This window comes from Asparagus officinalis, chromosome 2, assembly GCF_001876935.1.
Source record: "Asparagus officinalis chromosome 2, Aspof.V1, whole genome shotgun sequence".
In the NCBI taxonomy this organism is placed as follows: Eukaryota; Viridiplantae; Streptophyta; class Magnoliopsida; order Asparagales; family Asparagaceae; genus Asparagus; species Asparagus officinalis.
Window position 1 is genome coordinate 82,170,440 of NC_033795.1, and position 18,017 is coordinate 82,188,456.

Sequence of the window (18,017 nt, forward strand, 5' to 3'; positions counted from 1 at the left end):
CTATCTTACATCGATAAGATATCGTTTCAATTTCTCACTTCGATAAACGAAGTCAGAATCATAAACCCCTCACGGTTCAATCAGAATCTGTGATTTGGTGGTCCACGAGTCAAAGCGCTCCCGGCACAGGCAAAGATCCCACGAAAGCAGTGATCCAAACAACGATCCTGCGTTTATTTTCTCAAGAGTTGTAATTTTCTTTTTTGTTGTGTAAAAGAGTCTTATAAAAAGGCTGTTTTCTTTGAATTTATTGTAATCGACCGAAGATATAATGAATTCGACAACAAAACCAACTTTTGGCGAAAACAATCTCCATCTATAGGTTCTTGGTTGCTGTTGACAATAAAGATAAAACCCATCGGGGGTACCTCGCGTTGGAATTTCCTTTCATTTTCATCGGTGTTTGATAAAATATGGGTAATTTCGCAAGACCCCACGAAGTTTTGCTAATTCTAAAATAACCCTGAAAAATATGGAAATCCACCCGACTTCCAAAAACCTTCCAAATAACCCAAACAAATGAGGGTCGCCCAGAAATGGATTCAGAGGCTGAGTGAGAGTTTCCAAACTTTTTGGGTTTATCTCGAAAGGGCCAAACTTCTGGGGAAATTGTGAATATTTATCTAGGAAACATTGGATACGCGGAGTGATGTATCCTATCACATCCAACTTGAATAGCAATTATTGATAATGGAAACATGATATGTTCTCCAAAGCTATCAGAACCTTCATTTTACTTCTCCATCAGGCTGAGCAGCATTTTCTGCGGCATCTTTATCAACTTTTTTATCCTGAAGGAATCCTCACGCAAAGCCACAGCTACTGAAAAGAAAAGGAAAACACATTTGTGAGCAGCAAGCTTCTTTACTTATTTATTACAAAGGATACAAAATTTACATTTGAGTCGCAGCTTAAAAAGGCAATATAAGATTCTGATGCTGGATACTAAATATTGGGCAGCACATCACATAATAAGTTGCTAGAAGCCCACATTTACAACAACAACAGTAGAGCCAAACAGTAAGTTCTCATTTTATCCAAAACCAACACAGCTTCACACAAGTACTCAGAAACCAAACTTTGGCTTAATAAAGTCTCGAGGTAACTGGTTTATCGAGACAACGAAGCCTGCAGCCTCGTGCCTGAAGCATTTGTAGCAATCCGGGGGGCAGTAAGTTCTTCATCGCTGTAACCAATTTCAGTTTCTTCAGCCGACCACATGACGCCCTCAATGCGAGCTCAAACCCCTCCACTGATATCCTGGTCAAATGCACCAGCTTCGCATCTTGAAGACATCTCAGATTTCCGAGTAGTTTCCATAGACCAATGAAAGTTATCGGGCAGTACGATATATTAATCTACAATAACAAAACCTTAATTAGATTTCACGAGCCAGCACAACTAAACATTGCGTAAATTACAGGAAAATCCCCCAAGGTTTACGGGATCAATAAAATACGTTCCTAGACCGACAGTTTGACCTGTCAGTTTCTACAATATTAACTTGGGAGGGAAAGTTATGATCATAGGATATGACAACTACATTGAAAGTAGATGGTTATTTGGAGCATCAACCCCAGATTATTTGGAACTTATTACCCCTCCAGTGTTATTGTTGTTTGTAGATAGTAAGCGAACTTTTTCTTCTTCTTCTTTTTTTTGTTCCGACTTCGCCCTCAAAGAAATAGACATTTTATTTTTTTGAAAAATAGAACCCCAAGGGTTAAGACAGCTGCCGGGAGAGGGGGGTGGGGGGTTCTATCTGCATCAACAAAAGTAGAGGGGTAGTGTGAACGATACTACAGGGGGTATATCCTCAATTGACCCTTTTTGGATAGAATAGAAAATGAGGTGTAATACTGTCACTTTTAAACCATTAGGAGAATTTCTTTTCATTCCTACAAACCATGGGGAATCAGTTATTCCGCAGATTCAGAATGATTTTTACCTGTCTGAGGTTTGGAGAATACTGTGCAAGAGCAGACATTGCCATATCATCAACAGAGTAGCATTTCTTCACATCTAGTTCAGTTAAGCTAATGCAACCCATGGCAATTGCAGTAATTCCCAAACTAGTAACTTTATATAGCGACCTCATCTCGAGATCCTGGAGCTCTTTTAAAGAACTCAGATGCTTCAACCCTTTGTCAGTGATCTCATTGCAGTAGCAAATGTTTAATTTCTTCAGCTTCTTGCAGCTGATGGCTAATGAGGCCAAGCCATCATCGTTGATCCTACTGCAGCTGTTATTTGTTTCACAAGTATTAGAACAATGTTGTGATTTTGAAATGAAAGATATGATAAATACTTTTTGAAAATTTTACCGATAGAGATCAAGTTCTCGGAGATTTCTGCAATTAGAGCTAACATGCGCTAGTCCCTCATTGCTGATGCCCGAGCAGAGCCCCAATTTTAATACCATAAGCTTGGAGCATCTAGATAAAAACTTCAATGCTGCAAGAAAATGGACAAAACTTCAGAAATCATACATAAAGGTGGAAATTGGCATACTTTAGAAAGAGTGAATTGCAGATAGACCCTCTTTACTATCGTCAAATGGGAAAGGGCCGTACACCCCCCCCCCCCCCATCCCCACCCAAAAAAAACAAAAGTTCTGAATTGTTGCAGATAGACCCCCTGGAGCTGAAATTTGTTTTACCCTTTCATGCGTGTCATTGCCATATATTGGAACTCTTTCAGGCGTGTTTTATCTGCATAAATAGAACTGCAGGGGTAGTTAGTTCAATGCGGCTGATATACAAGGGTTTAGCCAAATTAACCCATATGGGGCGGGGGGGGGGCTCATAAATTTTTACCTGCATCATTCATGTTACAATCAGTGAGATCAAGCTCTTTGAGATTGCTACAACGAGTACCGATGCAATCCATGCCCTTCTCGGTCAGTAAAGTGCAGGACTCTAATCGAAGGCATTCAAGGTTCTTACAGTGGCTGGCTATTGCAGACATAGCTTTGTCCATAACAAGATGGCAACATGTGAGATCGATAGTTCTTAGATCAGTGCAGTTCTTCACAAGCTCACTGATGCCTTCATCATCTACACCACGACATTTGCTAAGGCTGATGTCTATCAAGTTTTTGCAGTTGAGACCAATAGCTTTGAGACTTGAAGCTGAGACTTGTGATCCATCAAGTTTTAAATTATTGAGAGTCCTCTTTAGAAGACTCAGCTTGGAGAAGAAAACTGGTGAGATATCCTAAAGCAAAAAACATCGGTATATTCAGGTCAGCATAAAGAAGGAAGTTATAGAACAATGAAAACAATTTCCAGAGGCAAGCTTACAGGAAAACAATCGCCAGACTTAAGCTTTTGGATAGACTTGTGCCCTTCAATTACCGAGATTAAACCATAGGAAGTCACATTGTCACAACGCGAAACATCAATAGACTGAATTAAGCACAGATTACATTAATTAATGACCGTGTAAACTCCCTATAATATATTATTTATGGGCATCAATGGGGTAAAATATAAAGGGCAATAACTCACCAGCAAGGAGTTCCTCCCATTGTTAAGATATCTCAAGCCATCATTGTCTATATGAGAGCATCCAACCATAGAGAGAACTTCCAATTTTTCAAGGGAGGAGATCGAATGCAGGGATTTGTTAGTAATCTGTAAAAGAATTCCCAAGACATGTATTCAGTAAAATGCAACAAAAAGTTCTACGCATCAAAAAGTTCAAAAAAATTAAGAATCAGAAAATGAAAAAAAAATGCTTAATAGATAGCATCAACTATGGCTAGTTAAAGCTAAAAATGTGACCCCAAATGCACAATTAAGGTCCGAGATACAGTGACTGCTATTTGGATTAGTGCAGTTAGAGCTATATATGTTATACTACCCACTAGGAGAAAACAAGTTGATAAGGAGGCTTGAGTGCATAGGAGTGATCACAGGTCCAAAGTACACGGACCATAGAATTACCTTTCCTAAAAGAAGCCATGGGGATTCCCCTCTCCAGAAAAGCATATGCTGCATATAATTGTCTTATGACTTTAAAGTATGAGTCTGAAGTACAAGGTCCATATTCATTTTCAAGTTTGATGTAAAGAAGATTAAAGTATGGAAAGTACAAAGTGTAGCACAATTAAAAAAAAATTTTAAAGAAAAAGTGTAGCACATTACTTATATGCTCCAAATTAGCAATGCGGAAAAGTAAACATCCATAATTAGGTGATGGACATTTCGTTATCAAGTCTAGTAAGAGACTCAACCAACATAAGAAGGAACAAATAATTGAAGTCAACGGATTCATGACAAAGAGACAAGAGTTCAAGGCATGAAAGGAAGCTAAATAGAGGGGCTAATTTGATGAAGTTAAATCCTTGTCCCCTTAAAACTCCAAAACACGAAGTTGTTAGTCACATATTGAGGACATCACGGGTCAAACATGAAGAATCATTCTATTAGATATGTGCTCCTCCAACAAACAAGCTTGAGGTCCAAAGTCGAGTAAGTACCAAATGTTTCTAGAAAGATAAGATGCTCTATAACATGAGAGAGACAGCACTCTTAGCTATGATAGTATGACATGTAATTGTTCAAGTTGATCATTCTGTCCTATATCTTTCCTAGCACCACGTCCAGAGTTAAAACCAGAAAATTATTTAATTGTTACAAATTCCAAATAAAAATATATTCCATATATCTAGCATTAAAAATATATTAATATGAAGGACAAGTGCTGCACTTTGTAGTTTGTCACCTTAAATTTTTATTTCATTTGCTCAAAAACCGAGATTGTTTTGATTGCCTTTTCTTTTGTATATTGATATTTGGATTTGGCTTTGATTCTTATACATATGACATGTTTCTCATTTTCGCAACTTTCGTGTCATTTGAATTATTCATTATTTGTAGCCGTAAATGTTCATCAATTACTATAAATCAGAACAAACAATTGTCACCGCTTGCTGAAATGCGACAAATGACAGATGTTTTATTTTTTTTTCCTCTCTTTTTTTGGAAATAGTATTCATTTTTCCTAACATTTAAATCTCTTATTTCAGCTTTCAGACGTCGTGCATCGTTTATCTCCACATCAATTTTGTCAAAATTCAACAATCTTCTCATTAATCCCAGCAATACCCAAATGCTCATTTATGAATATACAAACTAACACTTGCCAATTTTCTCAATAATAATAATAATAATATGTACAATACAATATCAAAAAATGGCAAACACAATGCAAATGTGAATTTTACCTTGAGGTAAGAAACATCAAGCACCTTAATCCCCCTACACTTCTTCACAAGAAGCTCGACCCCGATGTCGGAAATCTCCATGCACCACTTCACCCCCAATCTCTCCAACCTCCCCCCGCACCCGCCGCACCTCGCAAGCCCCCATCGGTCACTCCAAACACTATCCAGCCTGCACCTCCTGCAACCCCTTGCCATTCGGCCACCGCGCGCCGCCTCCCTATCCCCAACCCACGCAATGCGATCAGATCCAAGCGCCTCCAACCTCGGGGGCACGCGGCCGTCACCACCGCCTCCAGCCCCTCCACGCCGACCCCGCTCGCCCTCGAGAATCGAGACGCGGAGGTGCCGTGGGGATTCACGTTTTCGACCGAGGAATTCAGCGGTTCTCCGTCGGTTGAAGGAGGGTAAACGGCGGAGGGTCTTAGGGTTTCAACGGAGGCAGGTAGCGGCGGAGCAGGTGGCCGGCAGATTCTCGCGAGAGGATGACGAGGTCGCAAGGAAGGAAGGACGGTTGAAGGAAAGGATCGGCCGCGGACAGAGTAAGGGCGAATATCTTTGAAGGTTTTCCTCGGTGCGGGACGCTGGAGGTAGTCGAGGATCTGATCAGAGGATTCAGAGATAAGATTGAAGGTGCTACCGGAAGGATTTTGATGTAGGCGTGCATTGATTTCAGTTTTCTTTTCTTTTTTTAATACAAAAGATTAGCAGAAGCACGCGCATCCTCGCTCACGGTATTAATGTGGAGAAGACGGATTTATTGTAAATTGTGTTGTGTGGTTTAACGCCAAATGTGTGATTGAAGGTATAGATGTAAGACGGTTGAGAAGATTGAAAGTGTGGAGGGATGTTTGGTGTAAGATGAGGTTAGAGAGTAGCATTGCTGAGGGCTCAGAATGTGGTCGTAGTGTCTGTGAGTGATACATAGTCTTGTCAATGCTCTACTGCTATGCATTCTTCAGAAGTCAAGTCGGAGCATCCGACACCAAAATGTATGTTATTGCTTAATCTTATTGATGGGTTGAGTAACTCAGATGTATAATATTTATGGTTGATATCTTGGTGTGTGAAATATCCGTTAATATTTAAGTTTTTAAAATTTTTTTTACGGCTATAGTCTGCTTGCTGTTGTTAATCAAGTTTCAGGATTTTGATATACACCAAACTTGGTCAGAAGAGTTTAAGGTGTTCAGAGAATATATGATTGTTTGAATTTTATGTAAGGCTTTTGGAAAAATCTACTCATTGTTATAGGGCTGGAGCACTGATTCAGGATTGGGTTAGATTGAAATTAAGTTAGATTTACATGAAGGTACAGAATTAGGACCGCTTACCTAGTCAAGCTTGGATAGAGAGAAAAAAGATTTTTGTTGAAGAGTGGGGGCAATTTGGGCCTGGGTTTGGAAGAAATTACTGAGGGAGGGACCGAGGTCCGGTGGTGAATAGAGGGAAGCAAGGAGGGTAGTTTGGGGAGAGACGAAAATGGGCGATGGGATTGGAGGAGGGCGTTATGTGGGGATGAAGGTACCGGGCCAAGTACAGAGCCGTTCACGGTTTGTGCGGACCCTGCGTGGTTTTTTTTTTTTTTCCAATCCACTTGTGGGCTTTCTTTTGCTTATGTGACCACCAAATCTATCATATTTACATATTTACTCTTCAGATATTTATGCTGGGAAATATTTATTTATTTTTGTCTTTTTCATTTTTTCATTTCAAAAATTAACGTTGTCTTCGACAAACTCCTAAGACTAGATGGTAACTTATTCCATTTTGATACTAGGAGGGGTGAATCAAAGGACCCTGCGTGGTTTTTTTTTTTTTTCCAATCCACTTGTGGGCTTTCTTTTGCTTATGTGACCACCAAATCTATCATATTTACATATTTACTCTTCAGATATTTATGCTGGGAAATATTTATTTATTTTTGTCTTTTTCATTTTTTCATTTCAAAAATTAACGTTGTCTTCGACAAACTCCTAAGACTAGATGGTAACTTATTCCATTTTGATACTAGGAGGGGTGAATCAAAATCCAAGCAGTTTAAGGGACTTTTTTCACTTTTTTTTGATATTGTCAAACAAATCCTAATAGTGATAATGGGAGGGATATTTTCAGTAATTTTAAAGCGTGTAAGCATGAACTAGCAACTATTTAAGTCCGCACGACAAAATTACCGATAATATTGGTTTAAAATTTGTTAAATAATTTATATTTTCTTTTATTAATTTTGTAAGTAGACAAACCAAATTTTTAATGTTTTAAATCTTACAGTGTTAAATATAATGGATATTTTACCTTAATGTCACGTCACATAGTGCGTCGTAAATTAGTAAATATTCAGTTTTTAAAAAATAAATTTGCAAATAAGATAGATTCGAAGAAAGGAATATGTAAATGACCATTGTTTTTAATCTTCTCAATTTTGCAGATTAGAACTTTAGGAATTTCGCATAGTGCTCATTTCTTTAATGGTTAAAATTGTTTAATAGCGAGTTGGGTTTTTTATTTTGATTGCCTGTCTTTCACTACTTACTACGTGATAAGGTCAACTAAGCAAGTACAGTCTTAAAATGATAAGTACGGCATGCTTGGAAGTTTAGCAATCGTAATTGTGTATAAAGAATGAATTATAAATATATTTTCTTTATTTTTTATTTTTCCGCTTTTTTACTAAGAGAATTGAATTGACGGATATAAATCAGTAGTTAATTCCATCAAGCAAGTATACATAATTATTTTCTTAAAAATAATATCAGCTGTCTTGTCTAAGTCAGCTTTTGCTAGTTGAGATTTTTGCTAGGGGCCGTTCGTTTCGCAAAATAAGTTGGGAAATCAAAGAATAGGAAACCTATTTCCTATATTAATTGTTTTTGGGGTTGTTTGGTTGGTTTAAAAAAGAAGAAAATTATAGAATAGGAGATGAGATGAGATGAGTTGTCACCTTATTATTGGATGATGTGAGTGATTTAAAAAAAAAAATTTTTTTGAGGTTATTTGGTTGGTTAAAAAAATAAGGAAATGAATTAGAGATATATTATTGGATGATATTTTGAGGTTGTTTGTGTTTGGTTCATTTTTAAAAATAAGAAAATAGATGAGATGTGATGAGTTGGAGGTATATTATTAGATGATGTGACGCATACTTAAGGAAATCAATTTCTTGTTTTTTTTTTTTGAGGAAATGGATGGAAAGGAAGGTTTAATGAGATGAGATGAGTTGTCACAATATTATTGGATGATGTGTGATTTTTAAAAATGAGATAAGATGAGATGTGATGAGTTGGATGATGTGACATATTTCTTGTGTTTGGTTTATTTTTAAAGGTAAGAAAGGAGATGAAATGAGATGAGTTGGAAGATAAAAATAATATTTTATTAGATATTGTGGGTGAGTTTTAGGGATGGAAATGGATAAAAATATTATTTTATTGATTTCCTTGTACCGATTTCCTTTTCTTTGATTTTAGGAAACCAACCAAACGGGCCCTAAGGGGCTGTTTGGTTGATGTATTTGGCATTGGCGGTTGGGCAGAAAGCCTGCCAAAAATGCTCTTTTGGCAGGCTTTCTGCTCAACCCCCAATTCCAAATACATCAACCAAACAACCCCTAAATGGTGTTTTTGGCTGTTAGGAAGTAGATGGGAAGTGCACCAAAATTTAGAACGTGGCTTCACTTTTCATTTTTTTACAGTTTAGCATTTGGCAAGTGAATTGAAAGTAAAGAGTGTCACATCAATATTTCAGTTTATTTCACTTTCTCTAAAATTTAGAGAAAGTAGATGAAAAGTGAAAAGAGAGCATATATAGGTAAAATAATGTTTTAGATTTTTTACGTATTATTTAATTTTATTTGTTCACTTTCTATTATTACTTTATGTGGTAACCAAACAGAACAAGGAAAAAGTTAGCGCCACCTTATTTGTCACCTCAGCTTTTTTCCCTTTTATTTTCTAATATCCAAATAAGATTTTTTACAAAATAGAAAATAATAAGAAAGTACATTTATGTGAAAGTATTTTATCTTTTTATCACTTTCTATTTACTTTCTGCTTACCAAACATGCTAAAAAAAAGAGCAATATGCTTTATACATTTGTAATGCTATGTCATCTTTAATTTAGGAGAAGTTTCTTACTGTTTGAAATTTCTTCAATTGCGGTGTGCGCTAATACAAGTTCTATTGACTAGAATATAAGATTACTTTAGTATTAAACCAAAATTTATGCTCTACTTTCTATCTCTTACTTTAAAAAATTCATATATTCACCTCGGCACGTCAAAATTTTACTTTGATGCATTAAAGTTTTACTTTATTACATTTTGTGCTTTTTGCAGAGATCTCGTTTGATTTTCTATTAAAAGCTTATTCATTACTGTTGGAGCATCTGGTTGTTTTAATCCCTAGCACGTGATGTGGGTTAACAAAAAGTCTAATGAAATCCAAACTAGGTGGTATAAAAGTAAAATGATATTGAAACTTTGGGACATCAAAAGAGTTAAAATAAATACTTTGATGCATCGAAGCGAGAATAAGGGGGTGAACTTTGGGATACCACCAAAGTGAAAAAATGAAGGCTGTACAAAATAGTTGTGTTCCGTCTGCAAATCTATCTATTACAAGGGGCTTATAAGTAAAACGGCAGTCACCTAATGGCGACAACGGATGACAGCCGAAGCTTTTGTTTTGCTTTTTTTTCCTTTTCCCCCCTTGTTTTCTGCGGGAATATGATTCTCTAAGTAAGGGGGGCATGCCGTACCGTTCTCGGAGACCACGCCTACAGTGGGCCCCACGCTAACGTGCGCGGGGCAAAGCAGAAAGCCCGTACCTATCTAAGGACGGGGGTACCTCCCCCCCCCCCCCCCACCCGCCACAATAGGTACAGCCGCCCGGCGCCCCCGGATTTGTGCTCAAAACCTCCACCCGCGGCTTCGACCCAAAATCTAGACCCTCGCAAATCTGTGGGGCCCTTCGTAATGAAAATAAAAAATGATTTTCCCAATCAACTCTAAGGGGGTGTTTGGTTACATTTCTATAAATTATAGGAAATGTTTTCCATTCAAAATTTGATTTCCTTGTATTTCTTAAAAAATTATAGGAAAAGTTTTGAGAAGTTAAAAAGTACAAATTTTCTTATTTTTTGTATTGTGCTTGTTTGGTTCAAAACAAGAAAACGACTCATAACTTTTGGGAAAATAGCAACATTTCCTATAATTTATAGAAATGTAACCAAACACCACCAACTTTATAGAAAAGTGAGAACTTTATAGAAAAGTATTAATGAGTTTTATTATTTAAATAATGAATGCGTCAGATTGCCAAGAGATTTCCGCCCATTTTAGAAGGAAATCAATTTCTATAAATTTTGGTACTTTTCTATACTTTACAGAAAACATTTCTGTAAATCATTTTTGAGCCAAACACAGTTTGTAGAAATCTATAGAAAACTCTTAATTACAGAAATGCCATTGTTTGTACTTTTAGGTGGGTGTAGATTTTTTTTTTTTTTTTTTTTTGCTTTGAAGATAAATACAAGAAGCTATTGCATTTTGTGGACCGCTTTAATATAAGTAGCTGGAATCCTTACATGTGCCTATATTTTCTCTTCACGAGGAAACAATGGTCTGAGTACTCACCAGGACATACATCATGTGATACTTGACATTAGCTGGTTGGTACATTGAGATAATGCGACAAAAAATCGTAATTAAAATCTTTAATGTCCCAATAACCACAATAAGCATAACCCTTGAGATGACTCCCCACCCCCCCTCCTGTCTCCAATGTATATTCCATTCCTATGAAAAGCTACTAGATGTTGTTTGGGGGCTTTTTTTTCTTTTCTTTTTTTTACAAATTTTTAAAATAGACCTTTTGACAAATTTATTTTTAAAATTTGACCCCTTTAAAATTTATTTGCCATTTTAAATCGAAAATGGCAAATAAAGTTCGAAATATTTACCATTTTAAATCAAAAATGGCAAATAAAGTTCGAAAGCTTCACGGGATTTTAAAATCCCGTGAAGTTTAGTGGGGTTAATCAGATACTAAACTTCACAGAATTTTAAATCTCATGAAGTTTTTGAACTTTTGTAGCTTTGTTAGTGTGGTTAATCAGGCGGTAAACTTCACAAGATTTTAAAATAGACCTTTTCAAAATTTTATTTTTAAAATTTGACCCCTTTAAAATTTATTTGCCATTTTAAATCGAAAATGGCAAATAAAGTTCGAAAGCTTCACGAGATTTAAAATCCCATAAAGTTTAGTGTGGTTAATCAGGTACTAAACTTTACAGAATTTTAAATCCTGTGAAGTTTTTGAACTTCCGCAGCTTTATTAGTGTGGTTAATCAGGCGGTAAACTTCACGAGATTTTAAATCCCGTGAAGTTTTCGTACTTTATTTGCTATTTTGACCCAATTTCAGCCATGTTGCTAAAACTGTGTTGAAAATGACAAATAAAATTTAAATGGGTCGTTTCTTAAAAATAAATTTTTAAAAAGGTCTATTTTAAAAGTTTATCTTTTTTGTGGGTGGCATGGGGGGTCGGGGGGCCAATAATTTTGCTCATAAAGAAGAATTCTAATATCTTTTCAAGAAAAATGTAACGCCTAAATTCTGTCCTTTGAGCACTAGAAAGGACGCCTCAATATTCACATTGTTGCCCCTGCAAAAGAAGAAATTTTAAATTAAACTCATTCTCAATTTTACTCTCAAAATTCGACACACTTTAAACTTAATTATGAAAATTAATCCACTTTCTCGTCATGTCAACATTATGGCCAGAAAATGGGTCGATGTTTTTTTAAACGAGATCCTAATTAGTCGGGGTTCGCAGCCCCGACTATTTTGGATATCGCCGACAATTTGGCAACCTAATTAATCGGGTTCGAAACCCCGACTAATTTAGCACCTATTTAAATTGGTCAGGGTTGGGAACCCCGATCATTTTGAAATGCCTAATTCGAGCTCGTGTCGCTATTTTGTCGAATGTCCAAAATATTCGGTGAGGTCAAAAATAGTCAGGATTGCCAACCCCGACCAATTAGGTTGCCAAATTGTCAGTGAGGTCTAAAATAGTCGGGGTTGTCAGCCCCGACTAATTAGGATCACGTTTAAAAAAAATCAACCCACTTTCTGGCCACAATGCTGACGTGATGAGAAAATTGGTCGATTTTTGTAATAAAGTTTGAATATGGTCGAAATTTGAGATTAAAATTAGGAATGAGTTTATTTAGAAAATTTCTTCCCTGCGAAAACATAGTGCCATTTATTTATTTTTTCCTTGTTCAACAGTTGCAACATTCAATTATTAATTTTTTATTTTTGATTATAAGTCAAAAAAGTGTTTTATATTTGGTACTAAAAATTGATATTTAAAAACATTGATCTTCTTGGAAACATATTTTTGATGCCTATAGAAAGATAAATGTCTGAAGCAAATCTATCTAAAAAGTGACTTGGATAAGGTTAAACTATTTCAGAGCTTGTATATAATGCCAAAAAATAAACAAAAAATTGTGTCAAGCGCCAATTTTAAGAATCATGTGTGACCAATCCCTTTAATATTATTTTTCCCATGTGTAAAAACCCTTAAAATCTAAAAACATATGATTCAGCCATTATTCTCTGCCAACTAAGCACACAGAGAGAGAAAACAAATAAATCCTAAAATGCCCTTATTTCCTTCTCTTCCCTCTCCGGATCTTAATCTCCATAGCTCCCCTTTCCTCTTCTCCTCTCATCTCCTTCTCTCTCCTAACTCTAATCTTCCTCCTAATTCCTCATTTTTCTCTCAGACACCGACATCCCTCTCCGCCACATCCGACTTTGGGTGCACGCTCTGGCCATGTTGTCTCTTTCTTCGGCCTCGCCCTCTGCTACCACCAACCTTGAGCGCACTCTCCATCCTTACAGTCTCCCTCTCCAACCTCCCTCTCTGTCACTACTGACATCGAGCACATTCTCAACAAGTTTGCTCCAATGTCTGTGACAAGATCTCCTTCTCCAAAATCACCGCCAATAAGAAGGTTATCAGGGATCATATATAATATATGGATCTTTAACTTGAGTATTGTATTTGATACCCAACAGATCTTTGATGTAGTGCTTGCAATATTATATTAGGTGTAAAGAGATTCATATGAAAGCTTTTCAAAAAGTAGAGGATTCAACTTTTCATAACAAGCAACAAGTTCCACAAGACCTATAAATTTTCAAAGAAAATTGTAATTTCTATTCGAATATCGTGAAAAGATGAAAATTTAAACAAATACCGTCTAAATGTGATTTTTGCTTGACAATTTTTAATGTTATGTTCAAGTACAAAGTGGAATGTTAAGTCTAATGAGTTGGAAGTGAAGTCCAATGGATTGTATGTTAAGTCTATTGAATTTAATAATAAATCTAATGGATTGTATGTTAAGTCTATTAGGTTGAATAATATGTTTAAAGGTAGAATGTTAAGTGTAATGGATTATACTTTAAGTCTAATTTGTTGAATATTAAGTGTAATTTTTAACATGTTAAGTCTAATTCGTTATATGTTAAATCTAATTGGCATGATGTTAATTCAAATTGGCTCGATGTTAAGTCTATAGAGTTAGAAGTGAAGTCCAAGGGCTTATATGTTAAATCTATTGTGTTGAATAATAAGTCTAAATGTGGAATGTTAATTGTAATGAATTATATGTTAAGTCTAATTTATTAAATGTTAAGTATAATTTATTACATGTTAAGTCTAATGCATTATATGTTAAGCTTAATTGGCATAATGTTAATTCTAATTGGTTGAATATTAAGTCTATAGAGTTAAATATTAAGTCTAATTGGTTAATTATTAAGCCTAATTGGAAGATATTTTTTATTTAATGAAAAACATGTTATTAGTAATGAAAATAATGTTAAGTCTAAACCGTCTCACGTTAATTCTAATGAGAGGAATGACAAATCTAAATCTGTTGAATGTTAATTCTAATTAGAGGAATGTCAAGTCTAATAAGTTGAATGTTAAGTATAATCAAATGATTGTCAAGTCTAATCTATTGAATGTTAAGTCTTGTTTGCTAACTCAAATTGGTTTTATTAAGTATTGTTTAGTTTTTTTATTTGTTGTTAATTTTGTGTTATAATTATTTTTTAAACATTTGCGGCGTTTCCCCCACTTTGAACTCAGAAAATAAAGATTGTGGTCCGCCGAATGTGCTCAAGTTTAGTAGTCTTGTAAACAATACATCAAACATTTACTGTGTATCAAATACAAAACTCAAGATTCATACATAATCTAGGGTCCCTTATAACCTTCTTCTTGACGGTCACCTCGGAGAAAGAGATATTGTCATAGACATTGGAGGTAATTTTGTTGAGGACGTGCTCGAGGTCAATAGCGATGGAGAGGGAGGCGGGAGAGGGAGACTGTGAGGATGGAGGGGTGAGCTCAAGGTTGGTGGTGTGAAAACGATGAAGGAATTGAGGAAGAAATTAAGAAAAATGTGAAGAATAAGCAAAACAGGCTCCACCACACCAGGGTGTGGTGTCTGCCATGGGTGTGGCAGAATCTGCCCTGTCTGCCATGGGTGTGATGTCTGCCACACACTGGTGTGGTAGAATCTACCCTGTTTGTCATGGGTGTGGTGTGTGTCACACCAGGGTGTGGCGGACTTGTTTTTAGAATCCCATTCAGTTTGGGATTGTGTTTTGTTATAAACAGAGACACGTTTTTTAGGGTTTCTTTGGCTTTGTTTGGGCTTTGATGAAGCAAATTGGGGATATTTGGAGCACAGAAAAGAGGTATTTTCTGAGTTATTTGTTTAGGGTTTTGTTTGGAGAGATTAAGAGCTTATTGGTGAGATTAGTTTGTTCCTTCTAGTGATTTGTAATCTTAGTTTGTACTCTTTCTCTATTAGTAAAAACCTCATCTCCTTCTTGTCCCGTGGATGTAGGCAACTTGCCGAACCACGTAAAACTATTGTGTTTGGATTTGTACCGTTATATTTGGATTGTTTAGCCTTCTCTCGGCGTTCGTTTGGTTTGGTTTCTCAAAGCACATAGTTGGTTTGATTTTTTGGCTTCCGTCGCACGCAACAAGTGGTATCAGAGCTCGGGCTACGCTTGGGCTATTTGGAGGAGTAGATCAATTTGGAGGCTCGTCTAGGGCTTCGTTTGGTGATAAAGGTGGGATCTTTTTTGGTAAAGACTCTATCTTTTTGATTTTAGATCTATTCTTTGTTTGTTCCGCATTGGTTTGTTGGCGCTTGGGCTATTTGGAGGCTCTTCGAGGCTTCGTTTGGAGATAAAGGTTATATTTTTCCTATTTGTGGATCGTGAGATCGTTTGGAGACTCTTGTTAGGGTTTCAATTAGAGGTAAAAATCTCTCCTTTATCAGTTTGGATCTATTCTTCGTTTGTTGGTGCTTTGAGATAGTTGGCCGAGATAGAAGGATTTAAGGCTGGGATATTTGATTGTTGATACGGTGCATTGGATGATTGAAAAGTGCCCTTAACCTACGTATTGAAGTCCTTTGAACACGTTAGTATGAGCAAGGAGACCTAGGTGGAGTTTGGCACTTCTATTCGATGATTGAGGGGTCTTCTATTTGGTGTTCATTCAGGTATTTGGGGGCCTTCTAATGAGGCATCATTGGAAGATAATTGGTATTTTGGTTTTCTTTGTTGGGGATTGTACTAGGCATTTGTGGGTTGCAACCAAGTCCCATTGGTTTTGAAGTCTTAGTAGCCAACAACAGTTGAAGAAGTATATTGGCAGTAAGGTGAATGTACTTCATTCTGGTTTTAAAAGGAGGTACAAGAGGGACCTACTGTATTTGTGCCGAGCTCATGGCAGTTTGATACACTTCATTAGAGAGGAAACGTTGGGGCGACAAGATGAGATAATATTTTTTGATTAGTCATTTCTTTCTAGAGGAGGATCGACGTTTGATGTCGAGCATTGGTTTTGGAGTTCGGGCTTCAACATATTTGGGCCATCTTATGCATAGGTCGCCGACTGCTGTATTAGGAGTTATTAGATCTGGTGGAGTTGCTTCAGATTTTAGTTGGCGTCGGATATTTGGTTACCCAGCATTTGGTCACATCGAGGATGTAAGATTTGATCTGATTGCACGTTTGGGATTCGGAGGCTCGTTTGATTATCGTTTGGGAGCTTCTGATTTCGTTCTGAGCAGGTATGTCACATTGGACTCTCGACAGGTAAGAGAGTGTTGATCAGATCAGTTGGATATCACAGCGGGTGGAGGGTGATGCTACTCCACATTGGGTGGAGTTTACTCCACATACTCCAGGTCATTCTGTATTATTTGGGACTTCAGTTGAGGTGACACAACATGAAGATCATTTGGTTTTGGATGCAGATGACGTGTTGATTGATTTGAGTGCAGCTGATAGGCGCAGTTTGGACATGGCCATTGGTTCACCTCAGGTGGAGGTGTTTGGATCGTTTCAGTTTGAGGTCATTTCACCTCAGGTGGAGGTGTTTGGATCGTTTCAGTTTGAGGTCATTGGAGGTGCTATCAGTCGCAGATTTGATGATATTAGAGAAGAGTTACAGACTTTTCTATTTGATTGAGGGCCTTTGGAGGCCATTTGGGTGAACTACGTGAAGGCTTGATTCCTTGGGTAAGAGGATACGTAGGCAGTCAGTTTTGATACAGCCGATTTGGTGAGTAGACATCGACGTTTGGAGAGTGTTCACATTCTCATTTGGGTCTCGACTTGTTCCGATTTGGTGAGTAGACATCGACGTTTGGAGAGTGTTCACATTCTCATTTGGGTCTCGACTTGTTGTGGTTTGAGTCCGTTGTCGTGAAGGGTTTCCATGATGTCCTGGACGTAACAAGTGGGACATTTGGTTTGGTTGGTGTCGGCTCGGTTTTGGAAAAACTTCACCGAGGTGGAGAATTGTGAAAACGACGAAGGAATTGAGGAAAAAATTAAGAAAAACGTGAAGAATAAGCAAAACAGGCTTCACCACACCAGGGTGTGGTGTCTGCCATGGGTGTGGCAGAATCTGCCATGTTTGCCATGGGTGTGATGTCTGCCACATACTGTTGTGGTAGAATCTGCCCTGTTTGTCATGGGTGTGGTGTGTGTCACACCAGGGTGTGGCGGACTCATTTTTAGAATCTCATTCAGTTTGGGATTGTGTTTTGTTATAAACAGAGACACGTTTTTTAGGGTTTCTTTGGCTTTGTTTGTCATTCAGTTTGGGATTGTGTTTTGTTATAAACAGAGACACGTTTTTTAGGGTTTCTTTGGCTTTGTTTGGGCTTTGATGAAGCAAATTGGGGATATTTGGAGCACAGAAAAGAGGTATTTTCTGAGCTATTTGTTTAAGGTTTTGTTTGGAGAGATTAAGAGCTTATTGGTGAGATTAGTTTGTTCCTTCTAGTGATTTGTAATCTCAATTTATACTCTTTCTCTATTAGTGAAAACCATATCCCCTTCTTGCCCCGTGGACGTAAGCAACTTGCCGAACCACTTAAAACTATTATGTTTGGATTTGTGCCGTTGTTTTGATTTGTTTGGTCTTTATCTCGACGTTTGTTTGATTTGGTTCTCGAAGCACGCCCGTTTGATTATCCCGCTTCCGCGCCGCGCACAACAAGTGGTGGCGGAGGGCGAGGTCGAAGAAGGAGACAACATATATAGACAGAGTGTGCATCTAAGGTCGGTGGTAGCGGAGGGGGATGTCAGTGTCTGAGAGAAAAAGAAGGAAGAGGGAGAGAGGAGGAAGGTTAGGGTTAGGAAAGAGGAGGAGAGGAGAGGATGAAGGAAGA

The 18,017-nt window shown here is 37.3% G+C and overlaps 1 protein-coding gene across 1 annotated transcript; it reads right to left on the bottom strand.

Annotated features, from left to right (window-relative positions):
• LOC109831422 (F-box/LRR-repeat protein 3) lies at positions 849 to 13,132 on the bottom strand. The gene is given in 9 exon segments (XM_020398745.1): positions 849 to 1,358; positions 1,949 to 2,243; positions 2,325 to 2,454; positions 2,817 to 3,216; positions 3,303 to 3,407; positions 3,510 to 3,635; positions 5,231 to 5,497; positions 5,500 to 5,829; positions 13,031 to 13,132. Coding segments are annotated over 9 exon segments (2,028 nt in total). The 3' UTR covers positions 849 to 1,085.